At 44.7% G+C, this 25,310-nt stretch overlaps 1 protein-coding gene across 1 annotated transcript in view; it reads right to left on the bottom strand.

The window, feature by feature from the left end:
- The window catches only part of LOC143933615 (NACHT, LRR and PYD domains-containing protein 3-like), a 44,314-nt gene that overhangs the window by 8,859 nt on the left and 10,145 nt on the right, over window positions 1–25,310 (bottom strand). The window contains exons 4-7 of the mRNA XM_077456564.1: window positions 10,981–11,022; window positions 10,090–10,125; window positions 4,923–6,714; window positions 487–573 (exon numbers count right to left, since the gene is read on the bottom strand). Of these exons, the coding sequence (XP_077312690.1) occupies window positions 487–573; window positions 4,923–6,714; window positions 10,090–10,125; window positions 10,981–11,022 (1,957 nt within the window). The remainder of the gene's footprint in view (window positions 1–486; window positions 574–4,922; window positions 6,715–10,089; window positions 10,126–10,980; window positions 11,023–25,310) is intronic.

Below are 25,310 nucleotides of genomic sequence, written 5' to 3'. Positions count from 1 at the left end.
AGTTTTTCGGAATTTCCGAAAGACTTTGTCCGTCCAACTGTCCGCTGAAACTGTCCGCTGAAAGCCCACACACGAGCGGACTGTCCGCCCAAACACTGTTCAGCGGACAAGGTTGGGCGAACAGTCCGCCCGTGTGTACGCGGCCTTAGCTGGAAACACCTGAACTCGGTCATTTGGAGGGTTGTCCTTATAATGTCGGTCATATAGTGGACAGGTGTGATGGTCCATATGGTGTATTTTAAAGTGGACGTGTTGCTTTGCCTTTCATAGGCAACAACACAGGTCCACTTTATCCTTTGTCTACACTGTGGTTGTCCAGCTGTAATATAATTCCATTCTTTTCCAAGGAACAATAAATTGAGCCTTTTCCAATTCACATCCCCTGGCTATACTTGTGACAAATTCCCTTTAAGTGGACGATAAATGGTCAAGAAATGAAGTAGGCAATACTTAGAAGAGCGTCTAGATATTGACGTTATGACTCACAGAAGACTTTTTACTTGACACGAGGGTGACTTTAGCACATCCGCCTCCATCTCTGCGGCCTCTTTATCCAATGAGTTATAGCGCAGGCTACATAGTAATAAAAAAGGTTATTGGCTCATATGGAGTACTCATTGCTACATGCAGTATATGCTTGTACGTGCTAACAACCAGAAATACCAACAGACCGCAACAGTGCAATAACCCACAGCAACCATTGAGAAACCAACCTGCTTTTATTTAAAGAAACCTTGCAGGTCTTTCTTTTTAAATAATTTCATAGATTTTAGTTGTCCACATCCATCTGCCACCAATGGTTTCAACCCAAAAAATAGTTGAAGTTGCTGCTAATAATTTTGCCTACAAATGCGGATATTTCATGCTTTTTATACTTGAGTGACCTGGTGACAGGATCTTTTTAAAGACTTCAAGAGGGTTGTCAAAGAAGAGAGAAAATGTTCAGCTATACTTCACACAGGGTACATCGTAGACATTTACATTGGTGGGGTTATGACCATTTGGCTATATTGGGCTATCAATCTAACAAAACATCCTAAAAATTGGACATGCCAACAAATTTTTGATGCAAAACCCTTCAATGCTCTATGGCAGTGTTTTTCATCCAGGGAGTCATTTGGGTTCTCACAGGGCAAGCACGGGACTCAGTTTGCCCTGGATCAGCTTCAAGGCTTGCCATGGTGCGACAGCCACCAGCACTATAACAACCAATGTCATTGCTTTGGTGTTTTGCCGATTGGCCTACCTGGACCATGACAATGCATGACACTGATCCAGGTCAAGTGGCATGCAGGACTGTCCCCCAGCATTCAGGTAAGGACAGAAGTTCACCTTATTCACCTGCCACCCTCTGCTGGGGCCAAAATATAGGGAAATTATGTTAAGAGGAGACTGTTTAATGGAAATGGCTTGTAATGAAGGGTAGCTGTGTGATTGGGGGACTCTGATGTGATTAGGGTACTCTGTGGTGATGGGGGAACTCTGTCATGGGGTTACTTTTATGTCATGTGTGCTCTTGTTTTTAGGTAATCCTATGGTGTGTAGGGAGAACTTTGATGTCATGAATGAATGAATTGTATAGCGCTACCTATGTGAACTGAATCGCCTTAGGGCACTTTTGCTGCCGATGTCCATCTGCAGTATAGCGCTGTCCTTTATCCCATAGGGTCCTGACGTGCTTGCAAACACATATTTTGGCCAATTTTTTTATACAGGGTCTAATTAACCTACCAGCATGTCTTTGGAGTGTGGGAGGAAACCCAAGCAGGCAGAGGGAGAACATGCAAACTCCAGGCAGATTAAGTCGTGGTCGGGATTTGGACCAGCAACCCTACTGCTGCTAGGTGAAAGTGCTAACCACTACACCACTGTGCTGCCCTGTCATGAGGGGACTTTGACATGTAGGGGGGACTTGGATATAATGGGGGGCCTCTGATGTGATGGGGGAGGCCTTTGATGTGATGGGGGAGATCTGATGTGAAGGGGGGCCTCTGATGTAATGGTTGTGCTCTGATGTGATGGGGGAGATCTGATGTGAATGGAGACCTCTGATGTGATGGGGGAGCTCTGATGTGAAGGGGGACCTCTGATGTGATGGTTGAGCTCTGATGTGATGGGGGAGCTCTGATGTGAAGGGGGACCTCTGATGTGATGGGGGAGCTCTGATGTGAAGGGGGGCTTTGATGTGATGGGGGGGCTCTGATGTGAAGGGGGGCCTCTGATGTAATGGTTGTGCTCTGATGTGATGGGGGAGATCTGATGTGAATGGAGACCTCTGATGTGATGGGGGAGCTCTGATGTGAAGGGGGACCTCTGATGTGATGGTTGAGCTCTGATGTGATGGGGGAGCTCTGATGTGAAGGGGGACCTCTGATGTGATGGGGGAGCTCTGATGTGAAGGGGGGCTTTGATGTGATGGGGAGGCTCTGATGTGATGGGGAGGCTCTGATGTGAAGGGGGACCTCTGATGTGATGGTTGAGCTCTGATGTGATGGGGGAGCTCTGATGTGAAGGGGACCTCTGATGTGATGGTTGAGCTCTGATGTGATGGGGGAGCTCTAATGTGAAGGGGGAGCTCTGAGGTGAAGGTGGACCTCTGATGTGATGGTGGAGCTCTGATGTGATGGGGACCTCTGATGTGATGGGGGACCTCTGATGTGATGAAGATCTGATGTGATAGGGGATCTCTGATGTGATGGGGGGGCCTCTGATGTGATGGACCTTTGATGTGATGGGGGACCTCTGATGTGAAGGGGAAGCTCTGATGTGATGGGGACCTTGGATGTGATGAGGGACCTCTGATGTGATATGGGGACCTCTGATGTGATGAGGGACTTCTGATGTGAAATGGGGACCTCTGATGTAATGGGGACCTCTGATGTGATGGGGGAACCTCTGATTTAGTGGGGGACCGCTGATGTGATTGGGGGAGCTCTGATTTGATGGGGGACCTCTAAAGTGAAGGGGGAATATCTGATAGGATGGAGGGGACCTCTGATGTGATGGAGGGATATCTGATGTGATGGGGGCTTCAGATGTGACGTGGGGGACCTCTGATGTGACGGAGGGATCTCTGATGTGAATGGGGACCTCTGATGTGATGGGGACCTCTGATGTGATGGGGGAGCTCTGATGTGAAGGGGGGGTCTGATGTGATGGGGGGGGCTCTGTTGTGATGGGGGAGCTCTGATGTGATGGGGGACCTCTGATTTGATGGAGGAGATCTGATGTGATGGGGGAGCTCTGATGTGAAGGGGGACCTCTGATGTGATGGAGGAGATCTGATGTGATGGGGACCTCTAATGTGATGAGGGACCTCTGATGTAATGGGGGCACCTCTGATGTGATGGGGGGACCTCTGATGTGATGGGGAACCTCTGATGTAGCGGGGGCTTCAGATGTGATGTGTGGGACCTCTGATGTGATGGAGGGCAGTTTCAGGGCGGATTGCAGGCGCTATTTCTAACGCTATAGCACCTGCAAAATGCCCTTGGTGTGAAAGGGGTCTTATACTTTGCGGAGGTGACCTGCAAGTGGGGATGGGGAATTAAATGAGGGTGAGGGAGTGCACAAGGCAGGGTGCATATATCATTTGGGGAAGGGATCTGCAAGTGGGGATGGGGAATTAAATGGGGTTGAGGGAGTGCACAGGGCAGGGTGAATTATACTTTGGGGATGGGGAGGTGACCTGCAAGTGGCATAGGGAAGTAAATGGGGGTGAGTGAGTGCACAGGGCAGGTTTCATTATACTTTGGGGTGGGGAGGTGACCTGAAAGTGTGGATGGGGAATTAAATGGGGTTGAGGGAGTGCACAGGGCAGGGTGCATTATACTTTGGGGATGGGGAGGTGACCTGTAAGTGGGGATGGGGAAGTAAATGGGAGTGAGGGAGTGCACAATGCAGGGTGCAAATATCATTTGGGGATGTGACCTGCAAGTGGGGATGGGGAAGTAAATGGGAGTGAAGGAGTGCACAGGGCATGGTGCATTATATTTTGGGGATGGAGAGGTGACCTGCAAGTGGGGATGGGGAAGTAAATGGGGATGAGGGAGTGCACAAGGCAGGGTGCTTTATATTTTGGGGATGGAGAGGTGAACTGCAAGTGGGGATGAGGAAGTAAATGGGGGTGAAGGAGTGCACAAGGCAGGGTGCATTATAATTTGGGGATGGGGAGGTGATCTGCAAGTGGGGATTGAGAAGTAAATGGGAGTGAGGGAGTGCACAAGGCAGGGTGCATTATATTTTGGGGATGGGGAGGTGATCTGCAAGTGGGGATGGGGAAGTAAATGGTAGTAAGGGAGTGCACAGGGCAGGGTGCATTATATTTTGGGGATGGGGAGGTGATCTGCAAGTGGGTATGGGGAAGTAAATGGGAGTGAGGGAGTGCATAGGGCACGGTGCATTATACTTTGAGGATGGAGGGATGACCTGCAAGTGGGGATGGGGAAGTAAATAGGAATGAGGGTAATCAACTGGACAGTCTGGGGAGGCTGTTATTTTAGACAGTGCTAAGCACTGTTACCTCCTTACTGGGAGGGGAAACACTCACCATGTAACATCCAGCCAGATACAAATCCAATGGAGGAGTTTCTCTTCTGTGTTTTGCAAGGCATTGTTCCAGAACTCCAAGGCAACAGACAAAAAGAGGGAGCGTGCATCTCTCAGCCAATACAGCTTGCCAATAGAGTCAGGGGGCTGGGGCTTTAACAGACAGAGATAGCTCCAAGGAAAGCAGGACTTCAGGTGAGTACTAGAGATTTTAGCTAACTAAAATGTACTTGAGATTTTAGTTGACTAAAATACGACTAAAACAAAAACAATTCAGATGACTAAAATACGACTAAAACTAAAGAACTTTAAATTCTGTCACATGTATTCAACATTGCAATCAAAACCTAAAAAGGACTGAGCATTGTACTTACTATAGTGTTTGGCAACGATGAAGAACAGGTTGAAGCCTTTTCAACCCCTGGATGCCAATATTTGTATAGCCAAGGTTAAAGGTTCTCAGTCTGCCATTGGAGTGTTGCAGCACATAGCTCAGGGTGGCACAGTCCGCACGATTCAATATCACCTTGAATAAGTTGACCTCATCTATCATGGGTGCAACCGCTTTCACGACGGACTCTTGTTGTAGTTCCCTCAGGCAGTGCAAGAGGTTCAGCAGTTTCTGGTTAACTTCATACCTTAATTTCTCTATAAACCAGTTGGCCAAAGGTTCCAGAAGCTCATTTTCTAATTTACCTACCAGTCCCTTCAGTTTTCCTTCCATCCTATAACACAGAAGACCCATGAAAAATCTTGTGAACATTTGTAGGTTTTCCCAACGATTTGCAATCATAGATTTCATGGTGGTGGATAGGAGTTGACTTGGGACTGGTTTTGCAGGAGAAGATCCAAAACACCAGAGATCAAGGCACTGGAAGAGCTCCTCTGAAGAGGAACCGATACACATGACACAATAGAGAGCAGCAAAGAACTCTTGAATAGTCATATGGAAGAAGGCAAACCTTTCAGACTTGGTTTCCCCATCCACACGGACAAGTATTCTGTCCATAAAGGTGTCTGGCACTTTGACATTGTCAAAACCAAATTTTTGCAAATCAGCTTTACTCAATAAGATCTTGCCTTCCAGCAAACAATGGTAAGCTAGATTTCCAAGCTGGTAAAAGGTCTCTTTCATAGAAGATGCAATGGGTGGACAGCAAAGTACAATGGGCACCCCTGTTTCATTCTCCTCTTCTGATGAATTGTCTCTAAAATGCAAGAGGGTGCAAAGATAGGAACGGTAAACCTCAGTGATAGTCTCTGGAGGATCATCGAGGCGCAACGATTTCTTCTGAAAGAAAGGACCCAGCACAGAACAAATGATAAAACAATATAGAGGAATGAAGCAAAGTCCTGAAATAGTATCATTTTTCATAATATACTGAAAAACTTCCTCTGATAATACTTCTTCTCTAAAGATCCTGAAACAAAACTCCTTCACTTGGCTTTCCTCAAAGCCTAAGATAACAACTTTTCGATCGAAAGTCTCTAAAGGAAGGTATGGCCGTGGTCTACTGGTCACCACAACAGATGCTCCTGGCAGAAGAGAGCCTTTTAATAGGCTGTAAATCAAATCTTTTATAGGTGCTGGATCACTGAGCCGTTTCACCAAAGTCCCTTCATTTAATGGATGAGTAAATTCATCCAGCCCATCAAGGACCACCATCAATCCCTGGGGTTGCTTACAGAGCTCCTCAGAAATATCATTCAGTAGAGGATGGTCCTTTTTTATTAGGTCAAGAAGACTTAGGGGTCCTTCTAACAAACTCAGCTCCCGGAAGACAAAATTAACAGCACAAATTATGTTGTTGAAGGCTTTCCCAATTGCCCACTCGTGCAAAAGTCTTTGCATGGCGGATGTCTTTCCAATCCCAGCTATCCCAGTGACCAGAACCTTCTTTGGACCACTAGATCCTCCTTCCAGGGAGGAGAAAATGTCTGCAAGATTGATTTTTTGATGCTTGTTATGTTCGTAGATACGCGCTCTTCGGTTGGCCAACACAAAATACTCATGTTCTCCCGACAACCCTACAGGATCTTCATCGGTGATAAATAGTTCTGTGTATCGGATCTCCAACATCTCACAGCAAGTATAGGAAGTGTCCCGCTTCCCCTGAATCTTAACATTCTTTTTCAGCATGGACTGCTTGTGATTTTGTAAAGCAGCTGAAAAAATAAAAGAATTTCAATATTAGTAACGTATTAGTATATGTCATTCCATCCAAAAATGACATACTTAGCCCCTGTACACACGGTCGGACATTCTGCCAACCAAATCCGTCGGATTTTGCCCGTCGGATCTTGTCCGAAAGTGTTGCATACACACGGTCGGACTAAGTTGTCGAAAAATCCGATCATTCAGAACGTGATGACGTAATTTCGTTACGATGGGACTAGTAGCCAATAGCTTTGATGTAGGAATTTGATCTGAGCATGCATGGCACTTGGTCCGATCAAAATTCTCTACACATGATCGGAGTATGTCCGATCAAACCAGTTGGTCGGAAAATATTTCCAACATGTTGGAAAATTGGGTCCGACGGAGATTCGGACGGAATCACTCCAATGCATACCACACACAGTCGGATTATCCGACGACACGGTCTGATAAGACGCATTCCGACGGATTCTCCGACCGTGTGTACAAGGCTTAAGGAAACTGGTACTGAGAGAATAAAAGAGGTTCTCATTGCTCAAGCCAAAAATTCGTTCATCCAAATGTCGAATTGTTATTATTGCAGGTGGAGTAAAAAAATACAGCAGCTTACGTGTTTCGGCTGTTAGCCTTAATCATATCCAGGCTGTAGCTATGGTTAAGGCTAAAAGCTGAAACGCATAAGCTGCTGTATTTTCTGTACTCCACCTGCAATATTAAAATGTCTACATTCAGATGAATGAGTTGCCGGCTTTTCATCTTCTTCCTCTATGCTGTGTTCGGGTGTTGGGAAGACACCATGAGCCAGTGCACCGTCTGCTTGCATCTTCGAGGAATCTGTCCTGGCGTTGTCTCTGTCTCCATTGCTAACCTCTGGTTTCAACATGCAGCAGGCAGGCAGTGAGATCACAATTCTTGATGTGCATATTTGTTTTGGGTCTGATAGCATTGAAGCTTTGGGCGAGCCAGGCAGTTGACATTTTTGGAAGGAAAAGTCAACATTACCCACATTGCCTGGCCCTGATCTCTCAGTAAAGCTTCCCTTTCTGTTTTGAGGGGTTGTTGGCCAATCAACTCGCCCAGTCACTTATTTTTATATTTCCCAGAAACTTCAACATGTAGATTTTGGCAGTTCCCAACTCCACCCAGCCGCTATGGACTTTTGTCTTTGGCATCTAATATGCAGAATAGTATGCCACCATTGTGCCAGCATTGCTAAGATGGATGTGCTTCACATGTGATGGTTCCTGTGACTTTCTGCTTCCTTTCTCAGTTAATCCCAAGACATCTTTAGATGTGCTTGTCTGGCTGTTTGTTGCCTGAACCAACCTGCTGTTTTTTAGCTACACCTATGTGCCAACGGATCAATGATCTCTCAATAGACCTTGTACCTGATCATGAGCTCACCTCTACCACTGGTGGCAAGGAGGACTTACCCATATTTGAGAGAGCAGGATTGCTGTGTGTGTTGAGGACCACACTAACAGCAGGCCAAAGAGACCCTGAACATGTCCAGAAGTCCCCAAATTGTTCTTTATCATACATATAAACGTGGATATAACACCATCGGATGAGCAAGCATCTCCTAGGACAACATCAGCTAATGCCAGAGAGCAGCATAGTGGCTCATACTGTGGAGGCTTATCCACCCCAATAGGGGTAAGATTTCTGGTGAGGGTAATCACATTACTATCCACTGAGAAGCGCACTGGGAGAAGTTTTGGGCTTTTTGAAGAAAAACAAAAAATGTCTGCACTAGTCACTTTTCTTTATTTCTTAGCCCTTGTACACACGGTCGGAGATTCCGACTACCAAATCCGTCGGATTTTGTCCGAAACTGTTGCATACACACGGTCGGACAAAGTTGTCGGAAAATCTGATCTTTCAGAACGTGATGACGTAATTTCGTTACGATGGGACTACGTTCAGGCTAGTAGCCAATAGCTTTGATGTAGGAATTTGATCTGAGCATGCGTGGCACTTTGTCCGATCGGAATTCTCTACACATGATCAGAGTATGTCCGATCGGAGCAGTTTGTTGGAAAATATTTCCAGCAAGTTGGAAAATTTGGTCCGACAGAAACAGTCCGATGCAGACCACACACAGTCGGAATATCCGACAAAATGGTGCGATAGGACACATTCCGACGGAATCTCCGACCGTGTGTACAAGGGCTAATAGTGGTTACATCCCATCAGTGTGTGAGACTGCAATACTGCCACATTGCTTCAATTGATCTTGCAACCTTTTTTTGAGGTCGTGTTCATTAGTTGATGTTTTTGTTAAGTTTATAGTTTAGTTAATGTTTTTTACTTGGATAGTTTTTTAATAAAACTGTTTTTTACATACTTCACTATGGGGATCCACCATTTTTTTTTTCCTGGTATACAAGTGACGCTGGTGGAGTAAACGGGATGATGGTTACGTTTGGAGTCCAGTTGATTCTGGTCCTTGGGAAATATCTGAACGTTTATGACCATTTATAACTTGATGGTCAACACGTTCTGATAAGAGGCTTCTCTATGTGGCGTCACTTGGTGGGCAGAAGTACGCTTCTTTGAAACAGGAAGTGGGAAAGTGGGGACACCTAGACTATCCCATTGATAGGATTTATCACAAACTGTAATTGGGACTTTGTTTCACTTTTAAGGGTTCATATTCTCACAGTTTGGGATCCTTTATTAATTATAACTGATATATCTACTATTGCACATTGTATATCATTAAATGATTGTGTTTTTGCACATTTTCGTTATTTCGTTTTTCGGATTTAGCACTGCCTTATCACAATTCTTAGGTTTGCTTTTGGTATCAAAATTGCTGGGTAGCTGCTTTTCCCTTTCATTTATATCCCAGCACAGATTTTATTGATTTTACTTGAAATTAAATTTGTACTGTTAGCTTCGCCCCCCAAAAAATTGCATGTAGGCGCAACATTTGGAAAAGTGATAAGTAAGCAAACAACGACATATGCCGTGTACACAGGACCGGGCTTTTCGATGGACTAGGTCCGACGGAACGAATCCGCCGGACAATTCGATCGTGTGTGGGCTTCATCGGACCTTGGCTGTCTAAAAAACAGACGGACTTTAGATTTAAAACATGTTTCAAATCTTTCCAACGGACTCGAGTCCGGTCAAAAAATCAGTTCGTGTGTATGCTAGTCTGACGGACAAAAACTGACACTAGGGCAGCTATTGGCTACTGGCTATGAACTTCCTTATTCTGGTCCGGTCGTACGTCATCCGTTCGAGTCCGTCGGACTTTGGTGTGCTTGTTTGTGGCCAAGTCCATTTGTTGGGAAAGTCCACCGAAAGTCTGTCGGGAAGACCGGCGGACCTAGTCCATCGAAAAGTCCGGTCGTGTGTACGCGGCAATACTGTACCTTCCAGGGGAGAAGGTTCAACGGGTCCGGTTTGATCTGTAAGAAAAAAAAGCAATATAAGTTCTGGGATACAGTAGTTACACGGTATAGAGCGTATGCATAACCCAAGTGTACCCTCAAACCTCCTTTCTGGGATACTTCTGACTTAATGTTACTAAACTCACAACAGTAAAATCAGTCTGTACATGCAGTAAAGCATGCTTGTTATACTCACTGTGGAACCAAGAGGTTAATCCTCTGCATTGTGTAAAAATACTGTCTTCTCTGATCCTCCCCTTTATCCACTGTCCCCAATCCATCTCCTGATAGTATGAAGCCTTGGAAATGGAAACTAAAATGTCTTGTGACTCATTGTATTTTATTTTTTTGACGTTTTTTTTTAATGAGTTTATAACTAAAAAACTTCTTAGATGGACACCATGTAATCAATGCATGGCCTTTAGTATTAAGCCCTAACACATACTGTAGAAGGAACCACATTCTGGTCGGAGTGCATGCCAAGGAACAATAAAGTTGACTGCACACTGATTACTTTTGGGTAGCACTTTTTTTTTTAATAACAGCTTAAAATATAAGATGAAAGGCCGAACCCTGATTGGACTATTACCATGTGTGGTGTTTAGAGCTGCTGGTGTCTAGTGGTGAAGTTGTTTTTGGAAATTATAAAAAAAACCTAATCAAAAGTTCAGACATTGCTGTTTCAACATGGAATGGGAGAGTTGAAGAGAAGTCATAATTCCTTTAATTCATTCGCAGGTATGTGCATTTTGAGCTATTGAGGTTTGTAAACAATAGACTTTTTATTTTTTTCCAGGAAAACAGATCCCAGGAAACATATGAAAATGAAATGGCGAATTGGTGAAATCGATAAGTAGCCAAAGATTGACATACCTTCCAGGGGAGAAGTTCTCTCAGTTGATTTTGATCTTTGATCTGTAAGAGAAATAATGTTTTTTTTTTCTAATGACTGTCTAATTCATGGATTAATGACCTAAGATTGTTTGCTTTAAATTTATTGGTAAGAAGGGACTGTTAACATTGTTAATACTTATAGTAGTTACATAGTTACATAGTAGATGAGGTTGAAAAAAGACACAAGTCCATCAAGTCCAACCTATGTGTGTGATTATATGTCAGTATTACATTGTATATCCCTGTATGTTGCGGTCGTTAAAGTGGTTGTAAACCCTTTACAACCACTTTATACTACAGGCAAGCCTATAATTAGGCTTACCTGTAGCTACACTGGATATCTCCTAAACCTGCACGGTTTAGGAGATATCCCTGTATTTGCATGTGCCGACGTCATCAGCACATGCTCACTTAAGCAAACAGAAGCAACGGTAGGTACATGCCGTTGCTTCAGTTGTACTGTGCGGTTACCGGCGGCACCCACGCGCATGCACAGGAGTGACGTCATCACAGCTTCGGCCAATCACAGTGCCGGAGCCATCATATACCCGGAAGCAACCCCCCACCCCGGAGAGATGTCAGCCACCAGAGCGGTGAACGAGGACCTCTGCGAGGGGCTTCGTTCTCAGGTAAGTAATTCATAATGAGCTAGTATGCTATGCATACTAGCTCAGTCATTATGCCTTTGTCTTGCAGGTTTTTTTTTTTTTTTAAAGGGTTTACAACCACTTTCAGGTGCTTACAGTTTCTTGAAACCATCGATTCTCCTCGCTGAGACCACTGCCTGTGGAAGGGATTCCACATCCTTGCCGCTCTAACAGTAAAGAACCCTCTACGTAGTTTAAATCTAATTTCTTCTAATTTTAATGAGTGGCCACGAGTCTTCTTAAACTCCCTTCCGTGGGAAAGTTTTATCCCTATTGTTGGGTCACCAGTACGGTATTTTTATATTGAAATCATATCCCCTCTCAAGCGTCTCTTCTCCAGAGAGAATAAGTTAAGTGCTCACAACCTTTCCTCATAACTAATATCCTCCAGACCCTTTATTAGCTTTGCCCTTCTTTGTACTCGCTCCATTTCCAATACATCCTTCCTGAGGACTGGTGCCCAGAACTGGACAGCATAGTCCAGGTGCGGCCAGACCAGAGTCTTGTAGAGCGGGAAAATTATCGTTTTATCTCTGGAGTTGATCCCCTTTTTAATGCCAATATTCTGTTTGCTTGGCTTGCAGCAGCTTGGCATTGCATACCATTGCTGAGCCTATCATCTACTAGGACCCCCAGGTCCTTTTCCATCCTAGATTCTCCCAGTAATGTAGTAATGCCGATGTCTTTTATTTATTCAATTTATTTATTTATTCCTTATTTCTATTTGTTGACCCAGATGGACCTTTATTTACCCAGCTATGTAATGTATAAAGTTCAGGTTACACACTATATAGGGATATGCTTTGTTCATGTCTGAGGTTTACAACCACTTTAAATCAGTTCCTTCTGTCTTTCAGGGACTCTTTTGGTGAGATCTGAGCAGAGTTCCTGGGTCTGCACATCTGCTATGCAAATTATGAGGGGTTCCCACCATCCTTGCATCCTTGCATTAAATTCTGGAATTTGCACACCTGCTATGTCCATTATAAAGGACTCCCACCATGCCTGCGTTGAATTCCGGGTCTGCACACCTGCTATGCCCATTATGAAGGGCTCCCACCATCCCTGTGTTGGGTTCCTAGGCTCTGCACACCTGATATGCCCATTAAAAGGGGGTTCCCACCATGCCTGCTTTGAGCTCTGGGTCTGCACACCTGCTCAGCCAATTGGGAAGGACTCCCACAATCCATGCATTAGGTTCCAGGCCCTGCACACCGGCTATTCCCATTATGAGGGCCTCCCACCACCACTGCATTGAGTTCCAGGGAATGCACACCTTCTATGCCCATTATGAAGGACTCCAACAATCCCTGCATTAAGTTCCTTGGTCTGTATACCTGATATGCTCATTAGGAGAGGCTCCCACCATCACTGCATTGAGGTCTGGGGTCTACACACCTGCTATTCTCATTATGAGGGGCTCTCACCATCACTGCATCGAGGTCTGGGGTCTACACACCTGCTATTCTCATTATGAGGGGCTCTCACCATCAAGGCATCAAGGTCTCGGGTCTACACACCTGCTATTCTCATTATGAGGGGCTCTCACCATCAAGGCATTGAGGTCTGGGGTCTACACACCTGCTATTCTCATTATGAGGGGCTCTCACCATCACTGCATTGAGGTCTGGGGTCTACACACCTGCTATTCTCATTATGAGGGGCTCTCACCACCTCTTGTTGGATTTTTTAATTTTTTTTGTAATAAACAGAATATAACAGGAGGAGCTAGAACACACAAGTGTAGACAGGAACACCCAAAACTCGGAGGTGGGTAGACTGGGAATTATGGCCCCGGAGATCTCACTGTTGAAGTTTCCAACACATATAAGAAGCCGAGGGCTGACTCAGCCAACAGTGCTCGACCTATAAATAAAATATGACATTTTGGTGTATTTACCCTCTAATGCAAACATTTAGTCACCGCAATAGACCTCATATGTTGACACTTTAGAGTGTCAAGCAGTTTGTAATCAAGTAACTAGATTTTTTTTATTAGCTGTAGTAACTATATTGTGCATAGAGATAAGTATGCAGCCATAAACAGATGGTACGTGACCTGTTTGGATTAGAAATTTAGCGGTTGAGCTGGTGAAAAATAATCAGCACTTTCATATCCGGCAGCAGAAGAATTTCCTGAACATTGATCTTTGAAATTACATTTCCCTGGAAATTGTGTGGAGCGGCTTGCACAGGAGTCCCGTGCGTCTTTGGTTCAGTTTCGGGGCTGAATTCAGGGGAAAATTCGACCCTGATTCATCCTTGAATCGAAGAACAGGGAGACATCGGACCCCTGCTCCGAGCCGTATCCGGCAGCAGTGTGAACTCAGCTTAATTGTATCTGTAAGCCCTTGTACACACGGTCGGACATTCCGACAACAAAATCCATTGGATTTTGTCCGATACTGGTGTTGCATACACACGGTCAGACAAAGTTGTCGGAAAATCCGATCGTTCGTAACGTGATGACGTTAATTCATTACGACGGGACTATGTTCAGGCTAGTAGCCAATAGCTTTGGTCTAGGAATTTGATCCGAGTATGCGTGGCACTTTGTCCGATTGGAATTCTCATGTTGTCGGAAAATTTTATAGCCCAGCTCTCAAACTTTGTCGGTCGGATATTCAGACGGAAACAGTAAGATGGAGCCCACACACGGTCGGATTATCCGACAACACGGTCCGATCGGACATTTTCCGTCAGAATGTCCGACCGTGTGTACAAAGGCTTAGACATTCTGTATATAGCCCTACAGAACAGACAGTGCACAGTCCACATGGGCTTTGCTGCTTATCTGCAGAAAGGAAACAGGATTTTTTTTTTATTATCAAAGACGTAGAGCTTACCACAGAACAGCTACAACTTATAAACACTGCCATCTACTGGCTGATGTAGTTGTTACGCAAAATACACGAACAATGTATTCCAACAGTATCTAAGCTGGCCAAGTCTCCATAAAATATCTCAAAGATAAAACCACAAAAAGGTACAGACATCTCATACTGTGTAGTACTCGGAAATCCATGGACTCAGATGCTGGAGGGATTCTTCTTGGATTCTTGGTTCTGGTCCTTCAGCTTTGTTGGCCATGTATTCATCCTGTGAAACTCTTGTTCCACTTTGGAGCTGATGACTGTCGGATGTTGCTCATTTTGCGCATTATTTCCTGAAAATCCCGGAGACCTGATCATCCCGTGGGGGCCTGCAGTTTTCACCATGTCACTCCATCAGAGTACTGCAGAAAGCAGTCAGCGGACTCGTGCATTTAGATTGCTTAAATTATTTTTCTCCATTCTGATTTTTGGTAGAACAATAACCAAACCTCTTAACCATGTCTGCTTCTTTATGAAATAAGTTGGCCAATGTGTGAAGGTAAGGATAGAGAAAAAAATGGAGAGCTGGAAACCCATACTAAATAAGCCATGTAGGCTGCTATTAATGACCTTCTGAAAATATAAGCTGCCTGATCGTGCCTGGATTCATTACTTTGGTTCAATGACCCTGGAACATGTATGCTTAGTGAAGTAGTGCTGCTCTTAGCTGAGGTGTGAAGCCCTGTTGGAGCTCAAGATTACAGGGATGCCGGCGTGAAAAGGGGAACATTAAAGCAGGATATCGCCGCACACCTGAGCCGATCCTAGTATGGATGTGTGCCCCAGTCAATGTCGCTCCTCACAACCCACTGACGTGTTTCGCCTGTCCACCAGGGCTTAATCATAGAAGTGGTCTCTATGATTAAGCCCCGACGAGTTGGATGAAACGTGGTCTGAAGAGCTGCGCTGACTGAGGCTTTCACATATACACTAGGAATGTTGAATTTAATCGCAGCATTGATGCATTGCTTTTCTGATGTTCGCGATGCACCAATGCTGTGAGTTGGCTGAATAAATGTTTGGTGACGTCATTCGTCGCTCCATGCAGTGCTCTGCCTCTCTGGGAGAAGCACAGAGGCAGAGCCTACATGGTGTATAAAGCCCCCTCCACTGAAGCAGAAAGTCAGCTGATGGGCTGACAGCCAGTACAGTGCAGGGGGAGGAGCTCCAGGAGACCCGACATCAGGAGAGGCTTCACTGGTGGCACCGGAAGAGGGAAATACACTGAATAGTATGGAGGAGGGGAGTCGGTAACACTGAAAGCAGGTGAGTGCCAGTGTCACTGATCCCATCCCTCCACTACCATCACCCCTCTGCCACTGATCCCACCACCCCTCTGCCTTATTCCATTTATCCCTCGGCCTGATCCCACCACCCCCCTGCCACTGATCCCATCCATCCCTCTGCCTGATCCCACCACCCATATGCCTGATCCCATCTATTCCTCTGCCACTGATTCCACCACTCCTCTGCCTGATCCCATCTATCCCTCTGCCACTGAACCCATCCATCTCTCTGCCTGATCCCACCACCCCTCTGCCACTGATCCCACCACCCATCTGCCACTGATCCCATCCATCCCTCTGCCTAATCCCACCACCTCTCTGCCACTGATCCCATTCACCCCTCTGCCTAATCCCACCACCCCTCTGCCACTGATCCCACCACTCCTCTGTTACTGATCTCCCTCACCCGTCTGCCACTAATCCCATCCATCCCTTTGCCTGATCCCACGACCCCTTTGCCTGACCCCATCCATCCCTCTGCCACTGATTCCATCCATCCCTCTGCCACTGATCCCATCCATCCCTCTGCCTGATCCTACCTCCGCCTGTCTGATACAATCTATTCTTCTACCACTGATCCCCCCCCCCCCGCCTGATCCCATCTATCCCTCTGCCACTGATCCCACCACCCCTCTGCCTTATCCAATCTATGTATCTGCCTCTGATCCCACCACCCCTCTGCCTGATCCCATTCATCCCTCTGCCTCTGATCCCACCACCCCTCTGCCTGATCCCATCTATCTGTCTACCACTGATCCCACCGCCCTCTGCCTGATCCCATCTATCCCTCTGCCTGATCCCACCACCCCTCTGCCTGATCCCATTCATCCCTCTGCCTCTGATCCCACCACCCCTCTGCCTGATCCCATCTATCCATCTGCCATTGATCCCACCCCCCTCTGCCTGATCCCATCTATCCCTCTGCCTGATCCCACCACCCCTCTGCCAAATTCCATTCATCCCTCTGCCTCTGATCCCGCCAGCTCTCTGCCTGATCCCATCTATCCGTCTGCCACTGATCCCACCCCCCTCTGCCTGATCCCATTCATCCCTCTGCCTCTGATCCCAGCCATCCCTTTGCCACTGGAGAAAATTTGAGTTTTGACTGCTTGAATTTTTGTATAAAATTTTTTTAACCATGCACACTTGCACAGAAATCGTGATGCATTGCGGAATCGAATCGTGGACAGGATAATCAGAATCGAATTGTGAGAACAGTAAACATGCGCACCCCTAATGTACACATCCTTACTAGGATTGGCTCAGGTTTGCAGCGGTTTCTTGCTTTAATGTGCACCTCTCCATGGAACAAGTATGCTTTGAAGAGTAAATACAGAACTCCTGATTTGAATACTTGCTCTGGGTCAGTATCTCAGAATTACTAAAGCTAAATTATTAAATGGTTTAGGTTTTTTTTTTATTAGAGCAGCTTTTCTCTACCAAGGTTTTTGTGGTTCCTCCAGATGGTGTAAGAGGTTCCTTGAGCAATAAGCAATTTCTGCCTCTTAGATAGGTAACCACTGACCCCGATGATATAAGGAGAATTCTTCTCACTGATCACCAATGTACTGTAATTGGGCCTTTCTCCCAATTACCACCAATGTAAGCACATTCTTTAAATTGACTGCCAAATTAGGGAGTGTTCTTTTCACTAACCACCAATGTAAGAATTATTCTGCCCACTGAACACCAATGTAATTGGGGTCTTCTCCCAATTACCGTCAATGTAAGGGACATTCTTCTATCTGATCACCAAATTAAAGAGCCCTCTTTTCACTAACCACCAATGTAAAAATTGTTCTCCCCGGGGGACCACTGACCATCCATATGAGGAGCATTCTTACCACTGACCACCAATGTAATTGGGCCCTTCTCCCAATTACCACCAATGTAAAAAACATTCTTCCAACTGACCACCAATCTAAGGAGTATTCTTCCCATTGACCATAAATATGAAGAGCATTCTTACCACTGATTACCATACCAATGTAATTGGGCCCTTCTTCCAGTTACCACCAATGCAAGGAACATTCCTCCAACTAACTACTAGTGTAAGGAGCATTCTTCCCAATGATCATGAATATGAAGAGCATTCTTACCAATGACCACCAATGTAATTGGGCCCTTCTCCCAATTACCACCAATGTAAAGAACATTCTTCCAACTGACCACCAATCTAAGGAGTATTCTTCCCACTGACCATAAATATGAAGAGCATTCTTACCACTGATTACCATACCAATGTAATTGGGCCCTTCTTCCAGTTACCACCAATGCAAGGAACATTTCTCCAACTAACTACTAGTGTAAGGTGCATTCTTCCCAAAGATCACCAATATGAAGAGCATTCTTACCACTGACCACCAATTTAATTAGGTCCTTCTCCCAATTACCACCAACGTAAGAAGCATTCTTCCCACTGACCACAAATGTAAGGAGCATTCTTCTCATGACACCAATTTTAAGGAGCATTCTTTCTAAAGTCCACAAGTGTAAGCAGCATTTTCCCACCGACCACCAGTGTAATTGGACCTTTCTTTAATAGGACCACTAATGTATAGTGGTCTTATCAGTCTACGGTAGCCTATCTCCACTGACCATCTATTGCAGTGGTGGCCAACCTTGGCACCCCAGATGTTTTGGCACTATATTTCCCACGATGCTCATGCACTCTGCAGTGTAGTCATGGGAGCATCGTGGGAAATGTAGTTCCAAAACTGGGTTGCCAAGGTTCGCCATCGCTGATCTATTGTATATAAGAGAGGTTTTACTGACCAACAATTACAGGGGTCCCCCAAGATCCACAAGTTATTTCAACAGGTCCCTCATGTTAAAAGGTTTGGGAAAGGTTGGATTAGATCAGCCTTTCTCAACCTTTTTTAACACAGAGGAACCCTTGAAATAGTTTTCTGGTCTCGAGGAACTCCTGCTAAAAATTAGAAATCTACAACTCATGATACATTAGTGAGATGGTCAGTGGGAAGAATGGTCCTTACACTTGTGGTCATTGGGAAGAATTACCTCCTTACAGATAGCTAAAAAGATCAATGGTGTCAGTGGGAACTTATCTGAGAGGCAGAAATTGCCCAATGCTGAAGGAACCCCTAGAAACCTCTGGAGGAACCCTAGGGTTCCACAGAACCCTGGTTGAGAATCACTGGATTAGAGGTTTTCTTAGGGCCAGTTCTCTTCTTTCCCTGTTTTTTAAATGACAGGTTTACTTTGATGGGGCCAAAAAAATATATATAAAATAGATAACTTTCATCGTTTTTAAACAAATACTTTTATTTTTCAACAGAAACAACACATACACCACAAAAATGTAAATAAATAGATATATGCAAAAATACACAAAAGACATTAACATGTTTAAACATTCCCCACACTCCATTTCTAGAGGAATTATTGCCTACTGGAACTTATTTTTTTATTGGTTACTTGGAATTTTAACTTTAAAGTAAATCTCTGTTTTACCTATTCAGGGCAAAGCAACAGTCTCACTTTAACGTGACTACAAAAATGAAAAAAAAAAAACACGCAACTGACAAAGAAGATACTGTCCCACCACATGTTTTTGCTTTTTGCAGAGCTATGGCCTCTTTACATCTGACACTTCCAGGAGTGTCAGATGCCTGATACTCCGTCAATGAGAGTCATCAGCAGAAGAACAACAGCGCATGCAGATATCTGATACTTCAAGTGTGCAGGTTCTTCAGGAGGCCAAAGCTCTTGGAACAAATCGAAGATCAGAGTATCGGGTGGTGGGATGGGTGGGTCTAAAAAGTCTTGTTTTTGCATGGGGTGTGTTTTCTTAATTTCTAAAAACTCAACAGGGTCTCTTTGTTGGTGGCTCCTGTAGTTGCTTATTCTGACCTATTCTTTTTTTATTTGTGCAGCTATCACATCCAAATTGCAATATATCATATTTTTTTTGTTTTTGTTTTGGGGATTAGATACACTAAAACTGGTGCAATTTCCAGAAAAGATGACGGCATTACCCTATTAGGTTATCTCCATCCAAAAAAAGAAAGAAAATTTGGGTTTTAGATACAATACAACATAAATGGGGTATACCCATCAGCTGCTGACTCTTTAGATCAACCCATTGGAGTTAGAGTAGAACTATAGGCAAAACTTTTTTTTCTTTCATTTTGAAAAGAGTAAGGGAGGGTTGTAAACCTTGTTGGTTTATTTTTTGCCATCTGTACCCCATTGGGGAGATTTACCTTCAGTTCCTGCCCTATAGTCAGAACAGGAAGTGATAGGGAATCCCTAAAAATTAAGGACCCCCAAGTCACCAAAACTAGTGTCCCCATTGGAAGATAGCCCCTTTATTACTTTTCTGGGGACAGCCCAAAATTTGGAAATTTCTTCTACTTTCTCTTTCAGTGAACAGGACAAATAGAGAGCACAAATCTCCTTAATGGAGACACAGACAGGAAACAAATCTGGCAGGTGTTCTAACCCATCTCCACTCTATCTTTTAGCTACCACTAGCCAACTGCCTAACTGGGAAAATACGTCATTTGTTTGACGTTAAATACTGGGGTTATGGCTGCAGCTAGATGCCATAACCCCGGTATTCTCTTGTCCCTCAGGTGCCGGACTTTCAGATAAAAGTGATCCCCATGGCGGATTCACCATGAGATCACTTTTAAAAGCGACGAGGGGGTGATTCCTGGGCTTATGTTACTGATCGCTGAGCCCGGGTATCCATCCGGCACAGGTGGTGGCTTGCCATAGGAAAAAGCGATGGCAAAATGGCTGCCGCTCATCTCTATGCTCTTGGAGGACAGGAGGGACGCCATGACATCACTTCCAGTTTTTTTAATCTTTTGCTTTTAAGGGTAGAAGAGAGATTTGGGGTCTTTTAGAACCAAGATCTCTTCATAAAGAGGACCTGTCATGCTGTATTGTTATCGCAAAGGGATTTTTACATTCCTTGCAATAATAAAAGTAATAAAATATTTTTTTAAGGGACAGTGTAAAAATTTAAAATATGTAATAAAATAAATAATACATTTTCAAGCGCCCCCGTCCCTGCATGCAGTAGTGAACGCATACGTAGGTCACGTCCACATATGTAAACGGCGTTCGATTCTACACAAGTGAGGTATTGCCACGAACGTCTGAGCGAGAGCAATAATTCTAGCACCAGACTTCCTCTGTAACTCTAAACTGGTAACCTGTAGAAATTTTTAAAGCGTCGCCTATAGAGATTTTGAAGTAGTTGTTGGCACCATTCCACTAGTGTGCGCAATTTGTTAGCGTGACATGTTAGGTATCTATTCACTCGGCGTAACAGCATCTTTCATATTATATTAAAAAATTGGTATATATATGTGTGTGTGTGTGTGTGTGTGTGTGTATGTGTATATATATATATATATATATATATATATATATATATATTTATTTATTTTTTTTATTCATAAATGTGTATTTTTAAAAAAAATGCATTTGAAAAACCACTGCACAAAACCGTGTGACATAAAAATTGCAACGACTGCCATTTTATTCTCTAGGGCAATGATGGCGAACCTTGGCACCCCAGATGTTTTGGAACTACATTTCCCATGATGCTCATGCACTCTGCAGTGTAGTGGAGCATCATGGGAAATGTAGTTCCAAAACATCTGGGGTGCCGAGGTTCGCCATCACTGCTCTAGGGTCTCTGTTAAAAAAAATATATAATGTTCGGGGGTTCTAGGTAAAGTTTTTGCGAAAGATACAGATTTTACAGTACAGTGTCAGAAAAAGGCCTAGTCCTTAAATGGTTATAGTAACATATTATGCCGAATTTCATCATGTGACCCTCCATTCCCCCCGCATTCACATTTAGAAAACTGAATTACTTCAATTATTTGTATGCCCATTGAATTTGAATATATTATGCATCAGTTCATGCTTGATAAAGCCTTTGGGGATTGATTTTCGTTGTTGATTGGATGCGGAGTAATTCAGTTTTATGGATTGTAAGCTCTGCGGTTCAATAGATCGGAGTTTCTGCGCGAGCTTCTGTTTCATCGCGTTGATTGCCCAGTTTGCATCCTTCCTGTCAATTGCAAGTACGGTCATCAATCAGTCTCCTTAAATCACACAAATTATTTTCACAGATTGCACCACCCAATATGATTGGTTTAGGATTGGGTAGAACCCCATTAAGGTTCCAGATGTGGCAAATTATACTTTTATAAGAACTTGTTGCTTTCAGTTAGTTTGTGAAATTTCCATGTAAAAGTGATCTTAGTGACTTTTATGGTAGTGTGACGTGCCCCCCACCCCCTTGCACCCCACTTACCCTTCCACCTCACCATAGTGGTGTTAAAGCAAAAAGCAGATTGGGGAACATCCAACGAACTCAGAAGCACTCAGCTTTGAGCTTTTGGACAATTGTGGGTACTCTACTTTACTCTACAGGTGGTAAAAAGAAATGACAGGGGTTATAACCCTCCCTTACTCTATCCAAAATGAAAATAAAGTTTTACCTTTAGTTGCATTTTTCATACTGTATATCATATCATTTCAAATAATTTAATATATAATATAATTTAAAAATATATTTGTCATGCATTTATTTATATAATAAATAAATAAATAAATAAATATATATATATATATATATATATATATATATATATATATATATATATATATACACCGTATATATATACGGTATATACACACACTGTATTACCAAAAGTATTGGAATGCCTGCCTTTACACGCACATGAACTTTAATGGCATCCCAGTCTTAGTCCGTAGGGTTCAGTATTGAGTTGGTCCACCCTTTGCAGCTATAACAGCTTCAACTCTTCTGGGAAGGGTGAACACAAGGTTTAGGAGGGTGTCTATGGGAATGTCTGACCATTCTTCCAGAAGTGCATTTGTCAGGTCAGGCACTGATGTTGGACAAGAAGGCCTGGCTCACACTCTCCGCTCTAATTTATCCCAAAGGTGTTCTATCTGGTTGAGGTCAGGACTCAGGCAGGCCAATCAAGTTCCTCCACCCCAAACTCCCTCATCCATGTCTTTATGGACCTTGCTTTGTGAACTGGTCCAAATCATTTGGTAAAGGGGGGATTGTGGTGTGGGGTTATTCTTAAGGGGTTGGGCTTGGCCCCTTAGTTCCAGTGAAGGGAACTCTTAAGGCATCAGTGTCCCAAAACATTTTAGACAATTTCATGCTCCCAACTTTGTGGGAACAGTTTGGGGATGGCCAGGGCTGGACTGTGACAAAAATTTGGCCCTGGACTTTATCCAGACTGGCCCACTTAAATTTTACAAACACATACCAAAACAAGTGAACAAGGGAAGTGGGAGGGCTAACGTCATGCAGGAACATTACTACATCTTCTTTGGCTGGAATTTCAGAAACCGTAATTGCCGCACAGCCATTGGTTGCCTTTCAGCAATGCAGCGGCGCTGAGGCTGAGCTGGGTTGCTCACTATGAAGTGAGGTGATGAGCAGTGGGGATGACAGGTCTCTCCCATACCAGTCAGCCGGACAAACCCATCCACCCCCCTTCACTGGCCATTAGCCATTCTACTTTATTTCTCTGACAGGCAGTGCTAGACCATTCTGCGCCCTAGGCAAGACCAGCAACCCATCCCCCCTCCCCCCACCTAGCCAAAAAATAAAACTTAACATTTTTTAAAAACAGGAAGAAAATGATCTAGTATATTGACAGGGTAGTATATGGACAGGCTAGGGTAGTATATGGACAAGCTAGGGTAGTATATGGACAGGCTAGGGTGGTATACGGACAGGCTAGGGTGGTATACGGACAGGACAGGGTGGTATATGGACAGGCTAGGGTAGTATATGGACAGCCTAGGGTAGTATACAGAAAGGCTAGGGTGGTATACGGACAGGACAGGGTGGTATATGGACAGGATAGGGTGGTATACGGACAGGACAAGGTGGTATATGGACAGGATAGGGTGGTATACAGACAAGCTAGGATGGTATATGGACAGACCAGGGTGGTATACGGACAGGCTAGGGTGGTATATGGACAGACCAGGGTGGTATACGGACAGGCCAGGATGGTATACAGACAGGCTAGGGTGGTAAACGGACAGGCTAGGGTGGTATTTGGACAGGCCAGGGTGGTATACGGACAGGCTAGGGTGGTATATGGACAGGCCAGGGTGGTATACGGACAGACCAGGGTGGTATATGGACAGGCTAGGGTGGTATTTGGACAGGCCAGGGTGGTATACGGACAGGCTAGGGTAATATATGAATAGGCTAGGGTATTATATAGAAAGTTTAGGGGCAGGCTAGAAGTCCAACAGAAGTTGTTGGGGCACGCTGGGAGTTCTGGTTCCACAACAGCTGGCAGGTGACAGTCCACTTTTCAGCTCATAGCTGGCCTCCTGCCTCCACTAACCACATCCCGGGTTTTGGCACTGAAGGTCCCCCAGAGCCAGGTCTTCCTCAGCACATGTCAGTAATGTCCCTGTGCAGAGCAGAAACATGCCCTCTGGGAGCAAGGCATGGCCATCAAAGTTCCCAGCCATCTGCTGACCAGGAAGTGTAGAGGGGGAGTGCAGGTCACCGGGTATGAACACCAGGGATAGCAGCACTGTCTAGTGCAGGCTAGTGGGACACTTGGGAATTTCCACTACAGAGACCCCCAGAAATCCACGGTCCATTCTGAAAAATGCAGCAACCCTAGGTGTGACGGGGGGAGCAGTCAAAGGAAAGATGGCGTGTGTCTGTATCTCTCCCTCCCTGCAGCCACTAATACGAATCTTGTACACCCAGCGCTGCCCGGACGGACTGTACCTGCACACTGCACTGCACAGCTGCAATTATGCACAGGGAGGCAGCACACAGCGAATGATACTCCAGACACGGACCATCAGAGTCAGTACAGACAGGAGCTGTCCTTGAAAAACTGTCCCACTGAGCCATTGGCCCACCCGGAAACTCCTGGTAGTTCCGATGGCCAGTACATGCCTGGGGATGGCCCCTTCCTGTTCCAACATGACTGTGCACCAGTGCATAAAGCAAGGTAAAGCAAGACATTGATGAGCAAGCTTGGGGTGGAGGAACTTGACTGGCCTGCACAGAGTCCTGACCTCAACCCGATAGAACACCTTTGGAATGAATTAGAGTGCAGACTGTGAGCCAGGCATTCTCGACCAACATCAGTGCCTGATCTTACGAATGCGCTTCTGGAAGAATGGTCAAACATTCCCCATAGACACACTTCTAAACCTTGTGGACAGCCTTCCCAGAAGAGTTGAAGCTGTTATAGCTGCAAAGGGCGGAGCCAACTCAATATTGAACCCTACGGGCTAAGACTGGGATGCCATTAAAGTTCATGTGCGTTTAAAAGCAGGTGTCCAATACTTTTGGTAATATAGTGTGTGTGTATATATATATATATATATATATATATATATATATGTATGCTTTAGAGCAGGGATCCTCAAACTACGGCCCTCCAGCTGTTGCAAAACTACACATCCCATGAGGCATTGTAAAACTC

Source organism: Lithobates pipiens, unplaced genomic scaffold, assembly GCF_037356315.1.
Source record: "Lithobates pipiens isolate NorthernLeopardFrog02 unplaced genomic scaffold, aLitPip1_a1.2 Scaffold_27, whole genome shotgun sequence".
In the NCBI taxonomy this organism is placed as follows: Eukaryota; Metazoa; Chordata; class Amphibia; order Anura; family Ranidae; genus Lithobates; species Lithobates pipiens.
The sequence above is the reverse complement of the archived record's forward strand: the minus strand, read 5'-3'. Positions and strand labels throughout refer to the sequence as shown.